Source organism: Mustela nigripes, chromosome 6 (genome assembly GCF_022355385.1).
Source record: "Mustela nigripes isolate SB6536 chromosome 6, MUSNIG.SB6536, whole genome shotgun sequence".
Taxonomy (NCBI): Eukaryota; Metazoa; Chordata; class Mammalia; order Carnivora; family Mustelidae; genus Mustela; species Mustela nigripes.
The window spans coordinates 90428816-90452961 of NC_081562.1; the positions used below are offsets into that span (position 1 = coordinate 90428816).

At 36.6% G+C, this 24146-nt stretch overlaps 1 protein-coding gene and 2 pseudogenes across 1 annotated transcript; 1 reads left to right on the forward strand and 2 right to left on the reverse strand.

The window, feature by feature from the left end:
* Positions 1 to 1562: 1562 nt before the first annotated feature.
* On the reverse strand, positions 1563 to 17782 carry LOC132020362 (olfactory receptor 6C3-like; annotated as a pseudogene).
* A 274-nt stretch (positions 17783 to 18056) lies between these two features.
* Positions 18057 to 19998, forward strand: LOC132020363 (large ribosomal subunit protein uL1-like; annotated as a pseudogene).
* Positions 19999 to 23029: 3031 nt separating this feature from the next.
* LOC132020761 (olfactory receptor 6C3-like) lies at positions 23030 to 23968 on the reverse strand. The gene has a single exon (XM_059404909.1). The coding sequence runs from the start codon at positions 23966 to 23968 to the stop codon at positions 23030 to 23032; it is 939 nt and encodes a 312-aa protein (XP_059260892.1).
* Between the last annotated feature and the right edge of the window lie 178 nt (positions 23969 to 24146).

The following is a 24146-nucleotide window of genomic DNA, read 5'->3' on the forward strand; positions in this document are numbered from 1 at the left end:
TCTGTTTGATCATCCATGGCTTTCTCCAATCTAGCTATTGCCTGGATAAATGTTAGCCTGAATTCTTTTTCCGACATATTGTCTATGTTGATAGCCATTAGCTCTGTTGCAGAAGGCCCATCCTCTGTATTTTTCTTCTGTTGGGCTTTCCTCCTCCTAGTCATTTTGGCGAGAGATGGCTGAACGGATGTAGCTGGAACGCTTCTGCCCACTGGCGTCTTCTGCTCCTATAGAGATCCAGACGTGTATAATTCTGATCTCAGGCTGATTTCGTGGGTGATCAGAGTTCTTTGGAATGTAATCAGCTCACTTTAGGGTACAGGTTGAAAGGACGCCTCCTCCTCCTACTTCCCCGCCATCTTGTCTCTCTCTCCATTATTTTTACTTTGACTTCTAATAAGAAGATTTCGTGTCATAATACTGCTCATATTTTAGATTTTTTCTCACTCACACTATTGCTCATAACCAACAGCAGTTGAAGAAATTCCTATCTTAGTTAATGTTCTAATTTATATGCCAAGTATAGTAATAGGAGTTAGTACCATCTCTGACTAGACTATAATAATATTGTCATGTCCAAATGAGATAGTATGAGAGAAAAGCACCAGTAAAATTGTGCAGTAAAATTGTGAAAACTATGCAAAATATGGAGGTCTTTAGTGAGTTTCAAGTGTATATATAATAAAGCAAATAATTTTTTTGTCAGGTTTTTTTTTTTTCAAATCAGGTTATGATACTAACTGTTATAGCTGAAGACCTCAGGCAAATTATGCAACTTTTTTGAACATCTGTTTACACACTTCTGAAGAAGAGATAATTTCTCTAATTTGCCATATAGTTGTGAAGATTAAATATGATGTGGTTTAGGATATATCTAGTTCAGTATATGGCACAATAATAATGTTCTCTATAGAAGAGTTTTTATAGAATTCCTATCAAACGTCCTGGTGGCATGAGTGTAAAGATGACTGCCTAACTATTCACCAGTTATATATTTAAAAATAATACAGATAAAGAAGGAAAGTATGTAAAAAATGGCATGTCACATGTCTTAAGCATAACTAGAAAATAAGACATATGACCTTCAAATCATTTGTAGTAATAGAAACACTCCAGTCAATTAGCTGAATTGGAGAATTGGACAGAGACTGAAGATAGTGTGCAAAAAATATGGTTGTTACAGATAATTTCATATTTTTTATAATTTCAGGAAAGAAACCATGATATTAGTAACAAAAAAACTAAGAGTTGATTAAGACAGTGTATACAATATAATACAATACAATATTTTTATTATTAGAACAATCACCAAAACAACTGATATTTTATAGCCATGGGATTTCTATTTGGAACTCTAAATCATTGAGAAAGTGGAACCTACAGACAGTTTGAAGGAAAGACACAACATGGTTACTTTCAGTTTAAAGAAAGCTTCAACAAAGTGCTCAGCCTTGCAAGTATCTCTGAGATGGATATGGGAGCATATTGTAGAAATTGAGATTTTAATTTTTCTTTGTTGAATCTTCATGATGACATCCATTCATGTTAATATATATTTTCATTTATTTCTCAATAACACTGTTAAGTAAGTTTTTGTAAACTTGTTTTACTTGCTGGTTTCCCAGGACATAAATAAAAGGATTCAACGTGGGGCGTGGCAATTGAGGTGTTGAGAATAAGTGCTCCTTTGGTTAGTGATGCTCTTTCTCTTGCTGAAGGCTTGACATACATGAATATACAGCTCCCATAAGAGATGGAAATGACAATCAAGTTAGAGGAGCACGTGGAGAAAGCCTTTTCCTCTGACTAGCAGATGGGATTCTCAGGATCATGCTAAGGATGCACAGGTAGGAGAGAATCACTAATGCCAAAATGAAGAGCAGAGTGACAAAAGCAAAGTAAAAGCCAGTCATCTTTAAAAGCCATGTATCTGAGCACAAGAGTTGTAAGATGTGGAAATAGTCACAAGAAGCACAGACAACTAGTTGGAGGATAAATATGAGTGGTGGGAAAATAGTAAGAAATCCTCCTAGCCAGGACCTAAAGACAAGCAGGGTGCAGATTTTTTTTGCTCTTGATGGTGTACTGAAGAAATTTGCAGATGCCAATGTAACAATCAAAATACATGGTAGTGAGAAGGAAAAATTCAGAAACACCCATGAAGATGAGGAAAAATAGAGTTAAACAATTGTTATAGGAAATGGTCTTGATATTTGTAGTGATTGCCCCCCAAAATCTTGAGATAGAGACACTGGTGAATGTGATTTCTAAGAAGGAGAAATTCTGCAGGAAGTAATATATAGGAGCCTTGAGATGACAGTCTATCAAGATGAGGATGATTATGGTTAGGTTTCCAGTGACACTTAATACATAAGCCACAAATAAAAAGATAAAGCTGTGGGTCATCTGAGATGTCTAAGGGAATAAACTCTGTAATCATTGTATTATTTCTGATGCTGCTGCTTTTTATTTTCTTTAAGCAAAATCTAATCTAATTTCTGTTGAGAAATCTAAAATTTCTGTTGAGAAATAAAACAGAAAGAAAGAGTATGTGAATAGTAAAGGAATTGAGGATTTAAATGCTCATATTTCCTTCTTTTTTAAAATTTTTATCTAAATTCGAGTTGGTTAACATATAATGCAATACTAGTTTCAGATGTACAACTGAGTGACTCAATATCCACATACTACATGTGGTGCAAGTTACAAATGTCCTCCTTAATGCCCATCACCTATTTTACCCATTCCTTCCACCCACCTCCCTCTGGTAACCACCAGTCTGTTTCTTGATTTGCCTCTCTGTGGCAAGATTGTTTGTTTTGTTTTTTTAAATTCCACATATGAGTGAAATCATAAGGTATTTGTCTGTCTGTGAATGACTTATTTTACTTATTATAACAACACACACACACACGCACATTCACATGCACCCCATATTTTCTTTACCCACTCATCAGTTAATGGACATTTGGGCTCTTCCTATAATTTGGCTATTGTTGATAATGCTGCTTTAAACGTAAATGTGCTGTCTCACATTATGTCCTCCATCCATTTGGAATTTAATTTTTGTTTATGGTGTAAGAAAGCGGTTCAGTTTCATTCTTTTGCATGTTGCTGTCCAGTTTTCCTAACACCATTTTTGAAGAGACTGTCTTTTTCTCATTGGATATTCTTTCCTGTTTTGTCAAAGATTTGTTGATCATAATGCTGTGGTTTCATTTTGGGGTTTTATATTCTGTTCTACTGATCTGTCTGTTTTTGTGCTGTACTGTTTCATCACTACAGCTTTGTAATATAACTTCCAAGTCAGCATTGCGGTTCCCCAGCTCTTCTTTTTTTCAAGGTTGCTTTGGCTATTCAGGGTCTTTTGTCATTCCATACAAATTTTAGGATTGTTTATTCTAGTTCTGTGAAAAATGTTGTTGGTATTTTGATAGGAGTTGTATTAAATGGATTGATTGCTTTAGGTATTGTAGACAGTTTCACAGTATTTGTTCTTCAAATCCATGAGCATTGAAAGGCATTCCATTTCCTTGTGCTATTTTCACTTACTTTCATCAGTGTTCAATAGTTATTAGAGTACAGCTCTTTCATGTAGGTATCTTATTGTTTTTGGTGCAATTATAAATGGTATTGATTCCTCAATTTTTCTTTCTGCCACTTTTTTTGATATATAGAAATGCAACAGATTTCTGTACATTGGCTTTGTATCCTGCAATGTTACTGAATTCATTTGTCAGTTCTAGCAATTATTTGCTGGAGTCTTTTGGGTTTTCTATATAGAGTATCCTATCATCTACATATAGTGAAAGTTTGACTTGTTTACCAATTTAGATGTCTTTTACCTCTCTTTGTTGTCTGATAGCTGAGGTTATCACTTCTGCTTATATGTTAAGTAATAGTGGTGACAGTGGACATCCTGGTTCTTGCTTTTGGCCATAGAGAAAAAATGCTCAGTTTTTTCCCCATTGAGGATGATATATAATTTGGGGTTTTCATATATGGCCTTTAGTATGTTGATGTTCGCTTCCTCTCTCCCAACTTTGTTGAGAGTTTTTATATGAATGGATGTTGTATTTGTCAGATTCTTTTTCTGCATCTATTGAAAGGATCATATGGTTCTTATCCTTTCTTTTATTAATATGTTGTATCACAATGATCAATTTATGGATATTGAACCACCCTGGCAGCTCAAGAATAAATACCACTTGATTATGTTGAATGATTCTATTAGTAACTGTTTTTCAATTTACTCATGTTTTGTTGAGAGTTTTCACATCTATTTTCATCAGGGATATTGGCCTATAGTTCTCTTTCTTAATGGAATCTTTGTCTGGTTTTGGTATAAGGGTAATACTGGCCTCAAAGAATGAATTTGGAAGTTTTCTTTCAATTTCTATTTCTGGGACTAGTTTGAGATGTATAGGTATTAACTATTCTTTGAATGTTTAGTAGAGTTCACATGGGAAGCCATCTGGACCAGGACTCTTGTATGTTGGGAGATTATTGATTATTGATTTCATTTCTCTGCTGGTTATCAGTCTGTTCAAGTTTTCTGTTATCTTCCTATTTGGCTTTTGATAATTTATATATTTCTAGGAATTTATTTATTTCTTCCAGGCTGTCCAATTTGTTGGTATATACTCTTTCATAATATTCTCTTAAAATTCTTTGTATTTCTGTGGTGTTGATAGTTATTTCTCCTCTTTCATTTATGATTTTTTAGTCCTTTTTTTGTTTTGAATGAGTCTGGCCAAAGGTTTGTCAGTTTTATTGATATTTAAATTTTAAACTTTTATTTAATTAATTTATTTTTAAAGTTTTTATTTGTTTGATGCAGAAAGACATAGCAAGAGAGGAAATACAAGCAGGGAGGGTGGGAAAGGGAGAAACAAGCTTCCACTGAACAGGGAGTCTGATGTGGGGCTCGGACCCAGGACCCTGGGATCATGACCTGAACAGAAGGCAGATGCTTAATGACTGAGCCACCCAGGAGCTCCTATTTATGTTTTTAAAATTTTAAATTAACATATAATGAATTATTTGTTTCAGGGGTACATGTCTCTGTTTCATTAGTCTTACACAATTCATAGTACTCACCATAGGACATACCTTCTCCAATGTCCATCACACAGCTGCCCCGTCCCTCCCACCCACCTCCACTCCAACCCTCAGTTCATTTCCTGAGATTGAGTCTCTTATGGTTTGCCTCCCTCTCTGGTTTCATCTTTCCCTTCCCCTATGATTCATTGTCTTGTTTCTCAAATTTTCATATCAGTGAGATCATATGATAATGGTCTTTCTCTGATTGACTTATTTCACTTAGCATAATACCCTCTAGTTCCATCCATATCATTGCAAATGGCAAGAGTTCATTTTTTGATACTTGCATAATATTCTGTTATATATATATATATGTATATGTTATATATATATATATATATATATATATATATATATATATACACACACACACACACACACTATCTCTTCTTTATCCATTCAACTGTTGATGGACATCTGGGCTCTTTGAATAGTTTGGCTATTGTCGACATGGCTGCTGTAAACACTCAGGTGCATGTGCCCCTTCAGATCACTACCTCTGTATCTTTGTGGTAAATACACAGTAATGTAATTGCTGGGTTGTAGGATAGCTCTATTTTCAACTTTTTGAGGAACCTCCATACTTTTTCCCAGAGTGGCTGCACCAACTTGCATTCCCACCAACATGTAGGAGGGTTCCCCTTTCTTTGCATCCTCACCAACATCTGTAGTTTTCTAACATGTTAATTTTAGACATTCTGATTGGGGTGAGGTAATATCTCCTTGAGGTTTTGATTTGTATTTCCCTGATGCTGAGTGATGTGGAGCACTTTTTCATGTGTCTGTTGGCCATTTGGGTGTGTTCTTTGCAGAAATATCTTTTCATATCTTCTGCCCATTTCTTGATTGGATTAAAATTTATTATTTGGTGTTGTTTGATAAGTTCTTTATAGATTTTGGATACTAGCCTTCTATGTGATATGTCATTTGCAAATATCTTCTCCCATTCTGTCAGTTGTCTTTTGGATTTGTTGACTGTTTCCTTTGTTATGCAAAAGTTTTCTATCTTGAAGAAGTTCCATGAGTTAACTTTTGCCCTTGCCTCCCTTGCCTTTGGTGATGTTTCTAGGAAAAAGTTGTTGTGGTTGAAGTTGAAAAGGTTGCTCTCTGTATTCTCCTAAAGGATTTTGATGGAGTCCTGTCTCACACTGAGGTCTTTCATCCATTTTGAGTCCATTTTTGTGTGTGGGGTAAAGAAATGGTCCAGTTTCATTCTTCTGCATCTGTCTCTCAAATTTTCCCAACATCATTTGTTAAAGAGATTGTCTTCTTTCCATTGGATATTCTTTTCTGCTTTGTCAAAGATTAATTGACCATAGAGTGGAAGGTTCATTTATGGGCTCTCTCTCTATTCTGTTCCATTGATCAATGTGTTTGTTTTTGTGCCAGTACCATACTGTCTTGATGATCACATCTTTTTAATAGAGCTTGAAGTCCAGAATTGTGATGCTGCCAACTCTGGTTTTGTTTTCCAACATTCCTCTGGCTATTTGGGGACTTTTGTGGTTCCAAACAAGTTTTAGGATTATTTGTTCCATTTCTTTGAAAAAATTGATGGTATTTTCATAGGGATTGCTTTAAATGTGTAGATTGCTCTAGGCAGCTTTGACTTTTTCACAATATTTGTTCTTTCAATCCATGAGCATGGAATGTTTTTCCATTTCCCTATGTCCTCCTCAATTTCTTTCATGAATATTCTAGAGTTTTCTGAGTATGGGTTTTTTGCCTCATTGGTTGAATTATTCCTAGGCATTTTATGGCTTTGGGTGCCCTTATAAATGGAATTGACTTCTTAATTTCTCTTTCTTCTGTCTTGTTGTTGGTATATAGAAATTCACCTGATTTCTGTGCATTGATTTTATATCCTAACATTTTACTGAATTCCAGTTCTAGCAGTTTTGGGGTGGAGTCTTTTGAGTTTTCCACATAAAGTATCATATCATCTGCAAAGAGTGAGGGTTTGACATCTTTGCTGAATTGGACGCTTTTTATTTCTTTTTGTTGTCTGATTGCTGAGGCTAGGACTTCTAGTACAATGTTGAATAACAGTGGTGATAGTGGACATCCCTGCCATGTTTCTGACCTTAGGGGAAAAGCTCTCAGTTTTCCCCCATTGAGAACGATATTCTCTCTGGGTTCTTCATAGATGGCTTTGATGATATTGATGTATGTACCTTATACTGTGAAGAGTTTTGATCGAGAATTGATGCCACATGCTTTTTCTACATCTATTGAGAGTATCGTTTGTTTCTTGTTCTTTCTTATATTAATGTATTGTATCACATTAATTGCTTTGCAGATGTTAAGCCAATCTTGCAGCCTAGGAATAATTCCCATTTCTTTGTGGTGAATAATCCTTTTCATGTACTGTTGGATCCTACTGGCTTGCATTTTGGTGAGAATTTTTACATCCATGTTCATCAGGGATACTGGTCTGAAATTCTCCTTTTTGATTGGGGTCTTTTTCTGGTTTTGAGATCAAGGTAATGCTGGCCTCATAAAATGAGTTTGGAAGTTTTCCTTCCATTTATATTTTTTTGGAACAATTTCAGGAGAATAAGTATTAATTTTTCTTAAATGTTTGGTAGAATTCCCCTGGGCAAACGTCTGGCCCTGGACTCTTGTTTGTTGGGAGATTTTTGGTGACTGCTTCAATCTCCTTACTGGTTTTGGGTCTGTTCAGGTTTTCTATTTTTTTTTTTTTTTCCTGGTTCAGTTGTGGTAGTTTATATGTCTTTAGGAATGCATTCATTTCTTCCAGATTGTCAAATTTGCTGGCGTTTAGTTGTTCATAATATGTTCTTATAATTGTTTGTATTTCTTTGGTGTTGGTTGTGATCTCTCCTCTTTCATTCGTGATTTTATTTATCTGAGTCCTCTCTCTTTTTCAGAAGTCTGGCCAAGAGTTTATTAACTTCATTAATTCTTTTCAAGAACCAGCTCCTAGTTTCGTTGATCTGTTCTACTGTTCTTTTGGTTTCTATTTCATTGATTTCTGCTCGTATCTTTATTATTTCTCGTCTCCTGCTGGGTTTAGGATTTCTTTGCTGTTCTTTCTCCTTTAGGTTTGGGTTAGGCTGTGAATTTGAGACTTTTCCTTTTTTCTTTCTTTTTTCTTTCTATTTTTTCTTTCTTTTCTTACTCTCTTTTTCTTTCTTTCTTTTTAAAAAAATTTTATTTATTTATTTGGCAGAGAGAGACACAGCGAGAGAGGGAACATAAGTGGGGGAATGGGAAAAGGAGTGGGAGAATCAGGCTTCCCTTGAAGCAGGGAGCCCAATGTGGGGCTCAATCCCAGGACCCTGGGATCATGACTTGAGCCAAAGGCAGATGCTTAACTACTGAGCCACCCAAGCACACCTCTTTTCTTATTTCTTGAGAAAGGCTTGTTTTGCTATATACTTTCCTCTTAGCACCATCTTTGTTGCAACCCAAATATTTTGAACATTTCTGTTTTCCTTTCATTTGTTTCTATGAATTTCTTTAATTCTTCTTTAATTTCCTGGTTGACCCATTCAAGAGGATGTGTTAGGGCCAATCTAATGTTAAAACCTGTTTAACTATTAGGGCCTGCTTAGCCAGAGCAACTCCATATTGCCTAGGTAGACATATTGTTGTTTACATCCACAGACTTCATTCCAGGAATAAACGCCCCAGTAGTTCCTTGTATGGCTCCGGGTATCAATTCTGGGAGTAAACACCTTAACAATAGAAGCCACATACCTTGGGTCGCAGTTATGCCCTATAAAACAGGCCTGTGAGATCGGGAGGGGGTCTCTCTCTTCGGAGGCGGCCCTGGCCAGTCAGCCTGACTTCTAATGCTTGGCATAGAATAAGGCTTTGCATAACTTTCACTTTATCTCAGTATCCTTCCTTTGATAATGGACTCCAACTCTTTATCCTCCATTTATTTGAGTTCTTTCCAACTCTCCTCTTGTGGTTGAGTTCTAGTTTCAAAGCATTGTGGTCTGAAAATATGCAGGGAATGATCTTTACCTTTTGGTACTGATTGAGAGCTGATTCGTGACCCAGGATATGATCTATTCTGGAGTATGTTCCATGTGCACTAGAGAAGAATGTATTCTTTTGCTTTCGGATAGAATGGTCTGAATATATCTAGAAGTCCATCTAGCCCAGTGTGTCATTTAAAGCCTTTATCTCCTTGTTAATTTTTTGTTTAGGTAATTTGTCCATTTCAGTGGAGGGGTTGGTAAAATCTCCTCTATTATTGTATTATGGCTGATGTGCTTCTTTGATTTTGGTATCAATTAGCTTGTATAATTTTCTGCTCCCATGTTAGGGGCACAGATATTTAAAATTGTTAGGTATTCTTTGATAGACCCTTTATACATGAAATAGTGTCCTTCCTCACTTCTTATCATAGTCTTTGGTTTAAAATCTGATTTGTTTGATATAAAGATTGCCACCCTGGCTTTCTTTCTTTCTTTTTAAGATTTTATTTACTTATTTGACAGACAGAGATCACAAGTAGGCAGAGAGGCAGGTGAAGAGAGAGAGGGGAAGCTGGCTCCCTGTTGAGCAGAGAGTCTGATGTGGGGCTTGATCCCAGGACCCAATCATGACCTGAGCCAAAGGCAGAGGCTTTAACCCACTGAGCCATCCAGGCATCCCCCCCCTCCCCGGCTTTTTTTGATGTCTATTAAAATGGTAAATTTTTTTCCACCTCCTCAGTTTAAATCTACAGTTGTCCTTGGGTCTAAAGTGAGTCTCTTGCAGACAGCATTTTGATGGGTCTTATTTTTTTATCCAATCTGATACCCTGTGTCTTTAATTGGGGCCTTTAGCCCATTCACACTTAATAACTATTGAAGGATATGAATTTGGTGCCATTTTATTGCCTGTAAGGTGACTGTTATTGTATATTGTCTGTTCCTTTCTGATTTATGTTACTTTTAGAATCTCTTTTTGCTTAGAGAACCCTTTTCAATATTTCCTGTATGGCTGGTTTGGTGTTTGCAAATTCATTTAGTTTATATCTGTCCTGGAAACTTTTAATCTCTTCTTCTATTTTCAGTGACAACCTAGCTGGATATAGTACTCTTGGCTGCATCTTTTTCTCATTTAGTGCTCTGAATATATCATGCCAGTCATTCTGGCCTGCCAGGTCTCTGTGGATCAGTCTGCTGTCAATCTAGTGTTTCTACCATTGCATGTTATAGATTTCTTGTCCTGAGCTGCTTTCAGGATTTTCTCTTTGTTTCTGACACTTGTAAGTTTTACTATTAGATGATGGGGTATGAACATATTTTTATTGATTTTAAGAGGAGAAATCTGTGTCTCCTGGATTTTGATGCTTGTTTCCTTCCCCAGATTATTGAGTTTCTCTGCTATAATTTGCTCCAATATACCTTCTGTCCCTCTCTTTCTTTCTTCTTCTTCTGGGATCCCAATTATTCTAATATTGTTTCATCTGATGATATTACTTATCTCTTTATCCCCTCAAGATCCAGTAGTTGTTTATCTCTCTTTTTCTCAGCTTCTTTATTTTCCATTATTTGGTCTTCTATACCACTCATTATCTCTTTGCCTCATTTTTCCTAGCAGTTAGAGACTCCATTTATGATTGCATGTCATTAGTAGCCTTTTTGATTTTGACTTGATTAGATTTTAGTTCTTCTATTTCTCCAGAAAGGGATTATCCAGAATTTTCTAAGCTTTTTTAAAGCTCAGTTAGTATCTTCACATCTGTTCTGACATCTTAATCATGTCCATATTGATTAGGTCCCTGGCAATCGGTACTGCCTCTGGTTCTTTTTTTTTTTTTTGAGGTGAGTTTTTCCATTTTGTCATTTTGTCCAAAGAAGAATAGATGAATGAGGACAAGAGAACAAACTGCTAAGAGAGTAACAACAACCCCAGAAAAATATACACTGAACAAGTCAGAAGAAAAAGAAAGGAGAAGGAATACAGTATGATCAGACTGGTGAAAGAACAGAGGCACACAACTAGATTTTGGGTTCAGTTTGGTCTATTAGAAGAAATTGCCTCCCAAAATTTTAAAGAAAGAAAAACATATATATACAAAAAATAAGGTTAAATACAATGAAGGGATAGACTATGTAAAAATGAAAATTAAAAAGACTTTAAAAAAGGAATTGATAAGGGACCCCTGGGTGGCTCAGTTGGTTGGACGACTGCCTTCTGCTCAGGTCATGATCCCGGAGTCCCAGGATCGAGTCCCGCATCGGGCTTCCAGCTCCACTGGGAGTCTGCTTCTCCCTCTGACTTTCTCCTTGCTCATGCTCTCTCACTGTTTCTCTCTCTCAAATAAATAAATAAAATCTTAAAAAAAAAAAAGGAATTGATAAGATAAGATGTTGGTTGAAATAGGAAAGAAGAAAAATTCAAAAGAAATAGAAAAAAAATTAAAAAAAGAAAAAGAAAAAATGAAAATTAAAGAAATTAACTTTGAAAGACTAAAGAAACATGGGAAAATTTTCAGGTGTACAGTTTATGCCATTAAGTACATTCACATTGTTGTGCAATGATCATCACTATCCATCTCTAGAACTTTTTCATCATCCAAAACTGAAACATTGTACCCATTAAAAAATAACTCTGCATTCTTCTCTGCCCCCCAGCAGAGTTTGCTATCACTGTTCTACTTTCTCTCTGTATCAATTTGGCTATTCTAGTTTCTTCTATAAGTAGAATTGTATAATATTTGTTAAAAAAAAAAAAAGGAATCATAGGACAAAGGCCATGAATTTTATGTGCTGTATTTCTCTAGCACTGGAGTTTTGGAGTTCTCATTGATTGGTAAACTTGGTCTTGGCTGGATATTCTTTCTGATCTTCTTGGGGAAGGGCCTGTTGCAATGATTCACAAATGCGTTTGCCTCAGGCAGAATTGTACCTCCCTTGCCAGGGTCCAGGTTTAGTCTTCTGCTCTGGTTTGGTCTTGGTAGCTTTTGTTCCTTGAGAGCTTTCAATGCATCTTTGGAGGTTGAGAATGAAAATGGTGACCTCCCAATCTCTGGCCCCAGAGGAGCTGAGAAATCAGGGCCACACTCTTCAGTGAGCCCTCAGAGAAAAGCAGTCAATCACTGCTGTCTCCCTGGTCTCTGGCCACACTCCATGCTTACCTGGCCTGTGACCAAGTTTTAGTATCTCTGGCACATGGCCCTGCTTGGAGTTTCGAAACACAGCAGATACCTACCATGAGCTTCCATGCCCTTCCTCACCAGGGAGGAAGGGGAGACTCCTTGGGTCTGTTGTTTGCTGGATCCCTCCTTGAAGAATAGTGGCCCTACTGTGCTACAGATTATGGTTTAGGGTAACCCAGAGCTTACAGCCCACTTCTCAGCTCTGTCTTTGCAGCCAGCTTCCCCACTATGATACTTTGGATCTCTGTCACACTCAGGCACCCCCAGTTTTTCTGTGACCCTAAGGTTCTTGAGACCACACTGTCCCAGTGAGGTTCCATACCCCCCCTTGATCCCCGCCCCCCAACCGCTTAGCCACTGGAGTGACATCCCTCAGGGGAGTAGGATTCTATAAGTTCTGATTTTGTTCTCTGCTGGCTTGGTGTTTGCAAATTGCCTCAGATTCACTTCTCTGCACATCCTACCTTCCAGGAAGTGACTGCTTTTCTGTTCATAGGATTGCTGCTATTCTTTTCCTTGACCTACTGTTGAGTTGTAGATGTTCAGAGTGGTTTGATAGCTATATAGCTGAATTCCAGGGACCAGAGGAAATTTAGGCCTCCTACTCTTCTGCCACCTTGCTCCCAATCAGTTTTACTAATTTTTTTTCAAAGAACGAGCTCCTGGCATCATTGATATATTTTATTGATTTTTTTTTTGGTTCTATATCATTTTTTTCTGCTCTAATCCTTATTATTTCCTTTCTTCTACTGGCATAAGGCTCATTTGTTGTTCTTTTTCTAGCTTTTTAAAGTATAAATTTAGATTGCTTATTTGAGTTTTTTCTTGCATCATAGAGTAGGCCTGGACTGGTGTATACTTTCCTCTTAGAACCACTTTTTCTTTTTCCCAAGGGTTTTGGGCTAGTGTGTTATCATTTTCATTTGTTTCCATATATATATGCATATATATACATATTTCCTCTCTAATTTCCTGGTTGACCCATTCATTCTTTAGTAGGGTGTTCTTTAGTCTCCATTCATTTGCAGTCTTTCCAAATTTGTTTTTGTGGGTGACTTCAAGTTTTATAGTGCTCTGGTTGGTCAATATGCGAGGTATTATCTCAGTATTTTTGTGCTTGTTGAGGCCCAATTGTGACCCAGTATGTGATCTATTCTGAAGAATGTCCATGTGCAATTGAAAAGAATGTATCTTCTGTTCCTTTAGGATGGAATGTTCTGAACATATCTGTTAACTCCACCTGGTCCAGTGTGTCATTCAAAGCCATTGTTTCCTTTTTGATTTCTTGCTGAGACCATCTGCAGTATTAAAGTCCCCTACTATTATTGTATTATTATCAAGGAATTTCTTTATGTTTGTGAAGAATTTTTTTTTATATATTTGGGTTCTCCCAAGTTCGGGGCATAAATATTTATAATTGTTTGATCTTCTTGGATAGACACCTTTATTATGATATAGGGTCCTTCTTTGTGTCTTGTTATAGTCTTTGATTTATCTGATATAAGTTTGGCTAGTTTATCTGCTATCATTATGGTTACTCTGGCTTTCTCTTGACATCTGTTTCCATGATAAATGTTTCTCCATCCCCTCACTTTCAATCTGCCAGTGTCTTTAGGTCTCAAATGAGTCTCTTGTAGACAGCATATAGATTTTTTTTTTTTTTAATCCATTCGGACACTCTAAGTCTTTTGATTAGAGCATTTAGTCCATTTACATTCAGAGTAATTATTGATAGATATGAATTTAGTGCCATTTTATTACCTGTAAACTGTTTCTGAAGATTTTCTCCATTCCTTTCTAGTTTTTTGTCACTTCTTGTCTTTCTTTTCCAGTCAAAGAGTCCCCTTTAATATTTCCTTAAGAGCTGGCTTAGTCACCATGAACTCCTTTAATTTTTGTTTGTCTGGGAAACTCTTTAACTCTCCTATTCTGAATGAAAGTCTTGTTGGATTGAATATTCTTGGCTGCAGATTTTCCACATCAGGTACTTTCAGTATACATGCCACTTTCATCTTGCCTGCCAAGTTTCTGTGGAGAGATCTGCTACTAAACTTATTGGTCTTTGTAGGTTATGGACTTCTTTTGTTTTACTACTTTCAAGATTTTTTTTTTATCACTATATTTTACAAATTTGACTACAGTGTGTCTTGGTGTTGGCCTTCCTTTGTTGATTTTAATGACAGTTCTCTGAGCCTCCTGAATTTGGAAGTTTGTTTCTTCTCCCAGATTAGGGAAATTTTCAGCTATAATTTCCTCAAATAAACCTTCTGCCCCTTTTCCCTCTTTTCTTCTTCTGGGACTCCTATGATATGAATGTTATTACCTTTGATGGTATCAGTGAGTTCTCAACTTCATGATCTAAATTTTTCTTTACCTCTTGTGCAGCTTCATTATTTTCCATAATTATATATCAGTTATTCATTTCTCTGCTTCTTCCATCCTTGCAGTCATTACGTCCAATGGGTTTCACATCTTAGTTTTTTTCATTTTTCATTTAGGGCTGACTAATTTTTAGCTCTTCTATCTCTGTGGTAGTGGCCTCCATGAAGTCTTGTATGCTTTTCTTAAGCACAATAATATCTTTATGATTATTGCTTTAAATTCTGGATCAGGCATATTACTTATATCTGTTTCAGTTTGATCCCTGGCCATGACCTTTTCTTGTTCTTTATTTTGAGATGAATTCCTCCATCTTGGCTTTTTGTCTATGTCTCTTTTTCTGTGTGTTATGAAAGCTTGTTATGTTTCCTGCTCCTGATATTAACAGATTTATGGAGAAGAGTTCATATAATGTCCATGTCCAGTGCTCCAGGATGTGTCTCTGGTTGTGTGCTGTGTGGACTCTGCTCCTATGTTATGGCAGCTCTTTTCCTCAGGTCAGTCCTCTGCAGTGTTTCTCCTTGCATCCAGTGGGGAGTGTTTGGACCTTTGCCAGAGTGTGGTTGAGTTTTAACCAAGTGTCTTCTGGTCTGCTTGCTAAAAGAGACCTGAGGCTATTTCCACTAGAGCTGAAGCTTTGCAGAATTCTAGTCAGTAGGTGTGCTGTGTGCAGGGGTTTGTGCTGGCCTGGGGGCCCACTAAACTTGTCCTAAGGCTCACTTGAAAAGTAGTACTAGTAGATCACAGCAGGAGAGGACTGGGCTTAAGCATGTTAGGATTCCAGTGTCGGTACTGTGCTGCTTACTGAAGTTGGTTTATGCTAAGGGACACAAGAGGAAAATGGCACCAACCCACTCCTTTTCCCCGGAGAAGAGGGTCCATGCTTGCTTCTCCCATAGAAGCCCTTTCAGAGGAGCAAATAATTCTTCCTGTTGCATCACTGACATTTTTCAGTTTGCTGAATTGATACTGTCTCTGGGTCACTTTCTTGCCTGGGGTAGCAGAGTGTTCATTGGCCTATATATGAGCCAGGCCTGCTGCCTTTTAAAATATCATGGTGTGGTAGGACCTGCACTGGTTATTTGGGAAAGGGTCTTTCCACTCTGGGACTGACACTGTCATTTAAGATCATTTTAATAAATTCTTAACTGTCCAGACACCTGTCCAAGTGTGTAATGTCTCATTTGTTCTCTATATCCTTCAGAGGTTTCAGAGTTTTCAAAAGGAATAGTATTTACTCCTAATTAGACAATTAATTTTATATGTTAATGAACTTAATAAAATTATTTACCTACAAAATTTCTGGCAGGGAATTATTCCACTTTCCATCATCTGTCCTTTTTGTGGTCATAAGATATGCATTTTTTGGGCTTCTGCCTTAATATGCTGGATGCTAACTTTCACTCTATAAAATTCACATTGGGCAAAACTGAAGCATAAAATAGATGTGCTCACTATTAAGACACATGAAATAAAGTGTTTAAAATTTTGTACAGGAATGATTACATGGTGTGCTGATATTGACCGTATTAAAATAATCATTAGAAGATATTTAGATAAGCACAGCAAAGGAAACAGTTAATAAAATCAAAAGACAACTGACAGAATGGGAGAAGATATTTGCAAACGACATATCAGATAAAGGACTAGTGTCCAAAATCTATAAAGAACTTAGCAAACTCAACACCCAAAGAACAAATAATCCAATCAAGAAATAGGCAGAGGACATGAACAGACATTTCTGCAAAGAAGACATCCAGATGGCCAACAGACACATGAAAAAGTGCTCCATATCACTGGGCATCAGGGAAATGCAAATCAAAACCACAATGAGGTATCACCTCACACCAGTCAGAATGGCTAAAATCAACAAGTCAGGAAATGACAGATGCTGGCGAGGATGCGGAGAAAGGGGAACCCTCCTCCACTGTTGGTGGGAATGCAAGCTGGTGCAGCCACTCTGGAAAACAGCATGGAGGTTCCTCAAAATGTTGAAAATAGAACTGCCCTATGACCCAGCAACAGCACTACTGGGTATTTACCATAAAGATACAAACGTTGTGATCCAAAGGGGCACGTGTACCCTAATGTTTATAGCAGCAATGTCCACAATAGCCAAACTATGGAAAGAACCTAGATGTCCATCAACAGATGAATGGATAAATAAGAGGTGGTATATATACACAATGGAATACTATGCAGCCATCAAAAGGAATGAAATCTTACCATTTGCAACAACATGGATGGAACTAGAGCGTACATGCTTAGCGAAATAAGTCAAGCGGAGAAAGACAACTATCATATGATCTCCCTGATATGAGGAAGTGCTGATGCAACATGGGGGCTTAAGTGGGTGGAAGAAGAATCAATGAAACAAGATGGAATTGGGAGGGAGACAAACCATAAGTGACTCTTAATCTCACAAAACAAACTGAGGGTTGCTGGGGGGAGGGGATTTGGGAGAAGGGGGTGGGATTATGGACATTGGGGAGGGTATGTGCTTTGTTGAGTGCTGTGAAGTGTGTAAACCTGGTGATTCACAGACCTGTACCCCTGGGGATAAAAATATATGTTTATAAAAAATAAAAAATTAAAAAAAAAGAAGATATTTAGATAAGAACACAAAACCATCATGTGGTCCTATTAGTCACCAATTATTTATGTTGTAATGAACAAAAATGTATGAAACTCTTACTAAATTGTAGCAGTTTTAAAAATGTCTTCATTTATGTATTTCATATAAATTGTGTGGCTTAATATTATTCACATATACCGTTGTGCATAATTGAGATTACTTGTATAAAGCATAGATTTACCCTATTAAAGCAAACATATATTCCTGAAAGAAAGTATTAAAGACACATGTCAGGCTTGCCTTTATGTTTTGTATCTTCCCACTGAACGGTGACATAGAACACCTGACCATGATTAGAATCCTTACTATTTATTCATTCAATAATTACTTTTTAGATGTTTATTATTTGTTGGGAAAGCTTAGTTTTGGAGAATACAAAGATGCTAGTGACAGCTGTTTGTGTAATTTTCTTCTTACAGCAAAGAGCGAGAATTCTACATTATTTTAGAAATCTCAGATTCCTTTTCTCATATCTAATGCAAGGAACATACCCTCCACCCCACTCGTCTTCTGTTCACTGCAATGGTCTGAGAAGACATCTCTAATATTTAATTTATATTCGTTATTTAAGACTTATATTTAGTTTCTACTGTAGCCAGGATGTAGGGGAAGTAAGTGCCCCTTGCTCTGGTGTTCCAAAGAGACCAGGTTTTGTCACTCACTGCTGACAAAACGCAAAGGCAAAGGAATGCATGGTGGTGAAACAAAAGAGGAATTTATTTCAGTGACACTAACACCAGGAAGACAGTGGACTAGCATCTCAAAGACTGTGTCCAAAGTGCCAAAGTCCTCCCAGACTTATACAAGGGAGATATGGGAAATGTGAGTTACTAGCAGCAGGCAGGCAATAAATTGAAATTCATTATTGTCTTGGAGATACTCTTGTGGAGTCTTGCTGACTGGACAGTTCTTATGGCTTGAGAGGTTAAAATCAGTTCCCATCCTAGAAAACCCAGTCACAGAAAATTATTCAAAGAAGGTATCAGAGGAGAGCAATAATAATTTCAAGCAGAAGATATCAACAATTTAGATAGGAATAGGCTTTTTGAGATCTCCATCCTTTTGTTGATTAATTTAACAAATATTTTAGTAAGTGACGGCACTACGGAAAGCCCTTTGGTAGGCAATAATGAACAAAGTATCCCATTTTCTAGCAAAGTGTTCATAATCTGTGAAAATCTAGCATCGAAAAAGATGACATTCCAGTATATGGTGAAAACTTCTAATCATATTGATAAGCATACTGTATCACAAAACTCATGTAATCCTATTTGACTATAAATTACAGCAATACAAAGCCAATTTTATAGATGGAGCAAAGACGGCAGTGCGAATTTGAGGAATTTAGTGTTGGAGATCTACCATCAGACAGAGTGGTACAGGGCATGATGAACACCTAAGAGATCTTATTATTTAAGTATACAAAGACTTACTGTGACTCAAATCAGACTTATGGAGAACAACTAAGTATTATCTATCAGTGAGAGAATCAGTTGTTAATCCCATATTCTATCCTTATGGCTGTGGTTGTTGTTGTTGTGGATAACTCAGTGCTCAATCCAAAAATGACAGAAACTCTTGCCAATGAGAGATGATATTATCATACAGGCATATGTTACATGTGAGATTACCAGTGGAAGAGTTTGGGATACTAAGCTTCTTTAGTGAAAGCAATTTTCTGCATCTAAATTTAGGGATTAAGTTTAATTCCGAAAGAGTAGTTGTCTTCCGAATTTTTAATTTCTTAAAATATGTTATTTTGGGGAGAAATCTCCATAAGGCAAACCTGGCATTTTAGATGAGCTTATTTAGTATTCTTGTGAAGGAAGGGCTTTCATGGAAAAACTAGCAACCTATTCTGACATTCTAAGATTTTTTGGTATATGTTCATGTTGCAAGATTTCTAACCTCCCCCAGAAATTTGTATAATGGCTTCTTTGGGGGGCACAGCATTGATCTGAATCAGTGTTCAGATGCCTATTGGCCATATATACATTATTTGTTCCCTATGAATATCTGTCTTATTCTTTAAAAGGAGACAAAAGCATATTCATTTAAAGGGATTGTTAATATCTTGTGGGGGGTAGGTAAAATGTTAAACAGAGTTTAAAACATATAATGTTGCTCTTTTCATCTGGTTATTATGTCATGAGTCACCATGAGCAGCAAAGTCTCCAAGTGACACCCTGTACTGGTGGTGTGGGAAGTTTCTGAAGATTGTGGAGCTGCAGATCAGCTTGAAGAACTACAACCCACAGAAGGACAAACGCTTCTCAGGACATTTGGGCTCAATTCCACTCCCTGCCCCAAGTTTTGGGGGACCAGCAGCACTGTGATGACTCCATGATTGTGGATATTCCTCAAATGGACACTGAGACACTGAAGGGACTCAACAGGAATAAAAAATTAGTCAAGAATATGACCAAGAAGTGTGATGCCTTTTTGGCTTCAGAATCTCTGATCAAGCAGATTCCACAAGTTTTGGGTCTAGGCCTGAATAAAGCTGGCAATTTCCCTTCCATTCTCAACCCACAAAGAGAACATGGGGCCCAAAGTGAATGAAGTAAAGTTCACATTCCAATTCCAGATGAAGAAGTTGCTATGTCTGGCCTTGGCTGTTGGCCACATGAAGATGACAGATGATGAGTGTGTGTGCAACATCCACTTAGCTGTCAACTTCCAGGTGTTGTTGCTCAAGAAGAATTGACAGGAGGTCTGGGCTTTATACATCAAAAGCATCGTGGACAAGCCCTAGCACCTGTACTAAGGCACACCTCTATAAACCCTAGTGCTAACATTAAAAAAAAAAAAAAAGAAAAAATGTAATATCCATATGAGGAGCACTAGTATTGGTTTTATAGCACAATTTTTTTCTGTGCATAATGAATTGAGTCAATAAAATCAGCTTCTCATGGAAAGCATAAAAGAGAAGTAATGACTCCTTTCAGTTTTCTCTTTCTATCCACACTATTCCCATTCACTTCGCTCACTTTAACAACTGTCATTTGCAATCATTATTCTCTTTGCCCAGGATATTCATTTATTAATATTTTTTACTTTTACTTGGAATTCTTACTGCATTATTGCAAATGCTGTGAGCAGTCCTATACTTTATATTCATATGGCCTGAGTATATGTTTTTATAAAAGATTAATAATTCCATACCTAAATGTCTACCTTTTTATCTGTTGCTCAAAGTCTTATAAGGTGGTGATGGTCTATTCTAATAATCCATATGGCTAGTGCATGCCTGCAATGTAGTTGCTTTGAAAGTCTTTTCAGAAATAACATCTGAATGATTTTCACCATAAGAATTAGGAAGAAATTGTAGGAGACCCTTAATCTCAGGAAACAAACTGAGGATTGCTGGCGTAGGGTGTCTGGGTGGTGGACATTGGGGAGGGTATATGCTATGGTGAGTGCTGTGAATTGTGTTAGACTGATGATTCACAGACCTGTACCCCTGAAGCAAATAATACATTATATGAAAAAAATGCTTTTTTTTCATATAATGAAACAGCAAAGGCAAAGAAGATACAGAATGTGGAGAGCTGAAAAAAAACTTTTGATCATTTGTTCCTATAAAGCATTAAAAAGTACAATAGGTAAGAAAAAAAGAAGGAAAAATAAATTATATATGTGAGTTTCTTAATCTGCTGTAATAATAAGCTGTTAATATACATATAGTAGGTATTAAATATTGTTATTGGTTTTTCTCTTAGTTTACATAGTTTGTGCATGGGCTTAATTTGTCAAACATATCTGTGTTTCCTAATGTACATTAATAAATGCTTGAAAAAGTCTTAGAAATCTTGACTGTGGTTTTTGATATAAATTCCTTCAAAATAGATCTGAGACAGTAATAGATATGGTTTGGTAGCAGGTTAAATGGAATGTAAGATGAATGTAGGATCGACAATGTAGTTTGAGGATAAAGGGAGGCTTGCTGGAGAGTCTTGGAGACTATCATAATCCTATTCCCAAAAACCATTCTTACTGGGACACATGGTTGGCTCAGTAGTTAAGTCTGCCTTCAACTCAGATCATGTTTCCAGGGTCCTGGGATTGAGCCCCACATTAGGCTCCCTGCTTGGCGGGAAGCCTGCTTCTTCCTCTTCCACTACCCCTGCTTGTGTTCCCTCTCTCACTGTGATGCTCTCTGTCAAATAAATAATAAATATATGTATTTATTTTAATTCTTACTGAGGAAATAGTGTGACATTGTTTTTTAAACATTTGTGATAATGGCCAAGAAATAAAATAAAGGTGAAAATTGAGATAACACCCAAAGCAGACAAGATTTTTGTTATGCATGTGACTTTAGGGTGAAAAAAAAAATCAACCATTAGCAATTATAGTGAAACTGACACTAATTGTGCTAAGGCAGGAAAACTGACATTTTCTTTGACAATGATAACATTACCTGACCAATAGGCTTATCATGCTTAAGTTACTGCATTGATCAAATTAAATTTTAATTTCATGTAGTTTCTCTCCCCCACTAGAATCTGAGATAAGTTAGAGCAAGAAACCTCCTTCTCATCACTGAATCCCCAAAGCTTGCCATAAGTAAGAAAAGCCTGAATGAGTTCATTAAACATTACAAAGTCCTTTAATGTAATAATCCTAATATTGAACATGAGCTTTTATTCATAATTTACTACAAGTGAAAGTCAGGGTGAAGATGAAAGTAACCCAACTAGTCTGGGTTTTGAGGTGAAAGGAAAGTGACTGAAATGCTAGTTCTGAAAGCTGCAATCTCTGTACATTGAACTTTCAACCTCAATTTCATCATGTTCATTCACCTATAAATTGGAAGCAATAATGTTCACTTTCTAAGAAGTTTTGTAAAATAAATACTGCATGTGATTTGCTTAATACAGAGTAGAGCGTGTAGAATATTATCAGTAGATGTTATTTCTCTTCCGTACTTCCAAAACCCTAAAGTTGGTTCTAGATGCCACAAATAAAGTTCGGTTCTCTAGAAAGGTGAACTTCCAGTGGTTTATCATAGTTTCATCCATTTTATACGTTTGGTTTATTTTTACATTGTCTGTTCTTCACCTATTTTTTAATGTTTGGAGGCATTTGATCTGCCTAAGGAAAAATACCTCTGACTAAAAGAGATTAGGAATGAATAGTACCCCCATAAAGTTGTTGGCAGGATTAAATGAGTCAATACAAAGAAATCAATAGCTCTAGAAGGTAGGAATTGCTGAAAATTTTTATGTTATCTTCCACCCCCTTCTACCTCCTTTCTCTTCCTCCTCATTAGCATCTTAATTATGATAAACAGTGTAAATATTTTTTAGTACGTGTGAGTCTCTAATCTTTTAATATTTTAAAGTAGATATTTATATTTTATTCCCAGTCCTCTGGTGATTGTGTTTACTTGATTTCATGGAAATGACAAAGAGAATCCAAGTTTTCTAATAACATTATCTATTACTGGGTAAGAATGAGAAGTTCAGAAATCCACATCAATTCTGACACTCTTTCCATCAAACTAAATGCCCAGTGTCTCTTCAAAGGCAAACCATCATCATTCAGAATCATAAGCATTAACCCAGATGTTTTATTGCATTGAAAAAAAGACACTTGAATTTACAGAAAATTCTGAAACAATATTCAGTTCATCAAATGTATTGAGTTCAATGATTAGGAGCTTTAATATGGGAGTGGAAAAAAGGGGATAATACATAACTCTAGTAGAGGAAATGGAGTTTTGAGTAAGTATGAATAATAGTATTTACAAGAACGTCATCCTTTTAATGCTCCTTACACTTTCATTTACTGGAGAAAATCATAACCTTTTGGATAGTATCCTTAAAGGCTTGCTTTACTTGCTGGTTCCTGAGGGTATATATAAATGGATTCATCATAGGAGCGACAGAAGTATTCAGAATAGCCACTCCTTTGATCAATGATGCCTTTTCTTTTGCAGAAGGGTTGGCATACATGAATATGCAGCTTCCATAAGAGATGGAAATGACAATCATGTGTGAGGAACATGTAGAAAATGCCTTTTTTCTCTGACTGGCAGAGGGTAGTTTCAGAATTGTTCTAATGATGAACATGTAGGACAAAATTATTAGTGCCAAAGTGAAAAGCAGAATCACTATGGCAGAGTAAAAACCCATCACTTCTAAGAGCCATGTGTCTGAGCAAGATAATTGCAAGAGGGGAAAATAATCACAAGCAAAGTGATCAATGACATTGGAACCACAGTAATCTAACTGGAGAAAGAGAATAACTAGTGGGAAGATATTTAAAAATGCTGTCAACCAAGCACAAAAGACAAGTAAAATGCAGACTCTTTTGTTCATGATGGTTGTATAATGCAAGGGTTTACAGATGGCAACATAGCGGTCATAAGACATAGCAGTTAAAAGGTAAAATTCAGTTATACCCATGAAGATGAAGAAAAACAACTGAGCTGTACAATTATTGTATGAGATCGTCTTGTCTCTGGTGATAATTGTGCCCAGAAATCTAGGAATACAGACAGTTGTAAAGGATATTTCTAATACAGAGAAGTTCCTGAGGAAGAAATACATGGGGGTCTGCAGATGGGAGTCAGTCAAGGTGAGAGTGATGATGGTCAAATTACCAGTGACGCTTAATATATATGTGATAATTAAGAAGAGAAAAATCATAATCTGAAGCTCTGGGTCATCTGATAGCCCTAGAAGAATGAATTCTGTGGGTACTGTGCGGTTTTTCATTGCTGATCCTTTCTTCCACCCTTTAGAGCGGAAACTGTATGTTCCCCTGTAGGACATAAAAATTTAAAACAAGATTGAGGTTAGAGTACAGAATCTTAAAAATATCCACAGTGATGAATTATCTATGAAACCCAAAAACAAATGTTTTCCTTCAGCAACTCTCCAATTTCTACTGGAC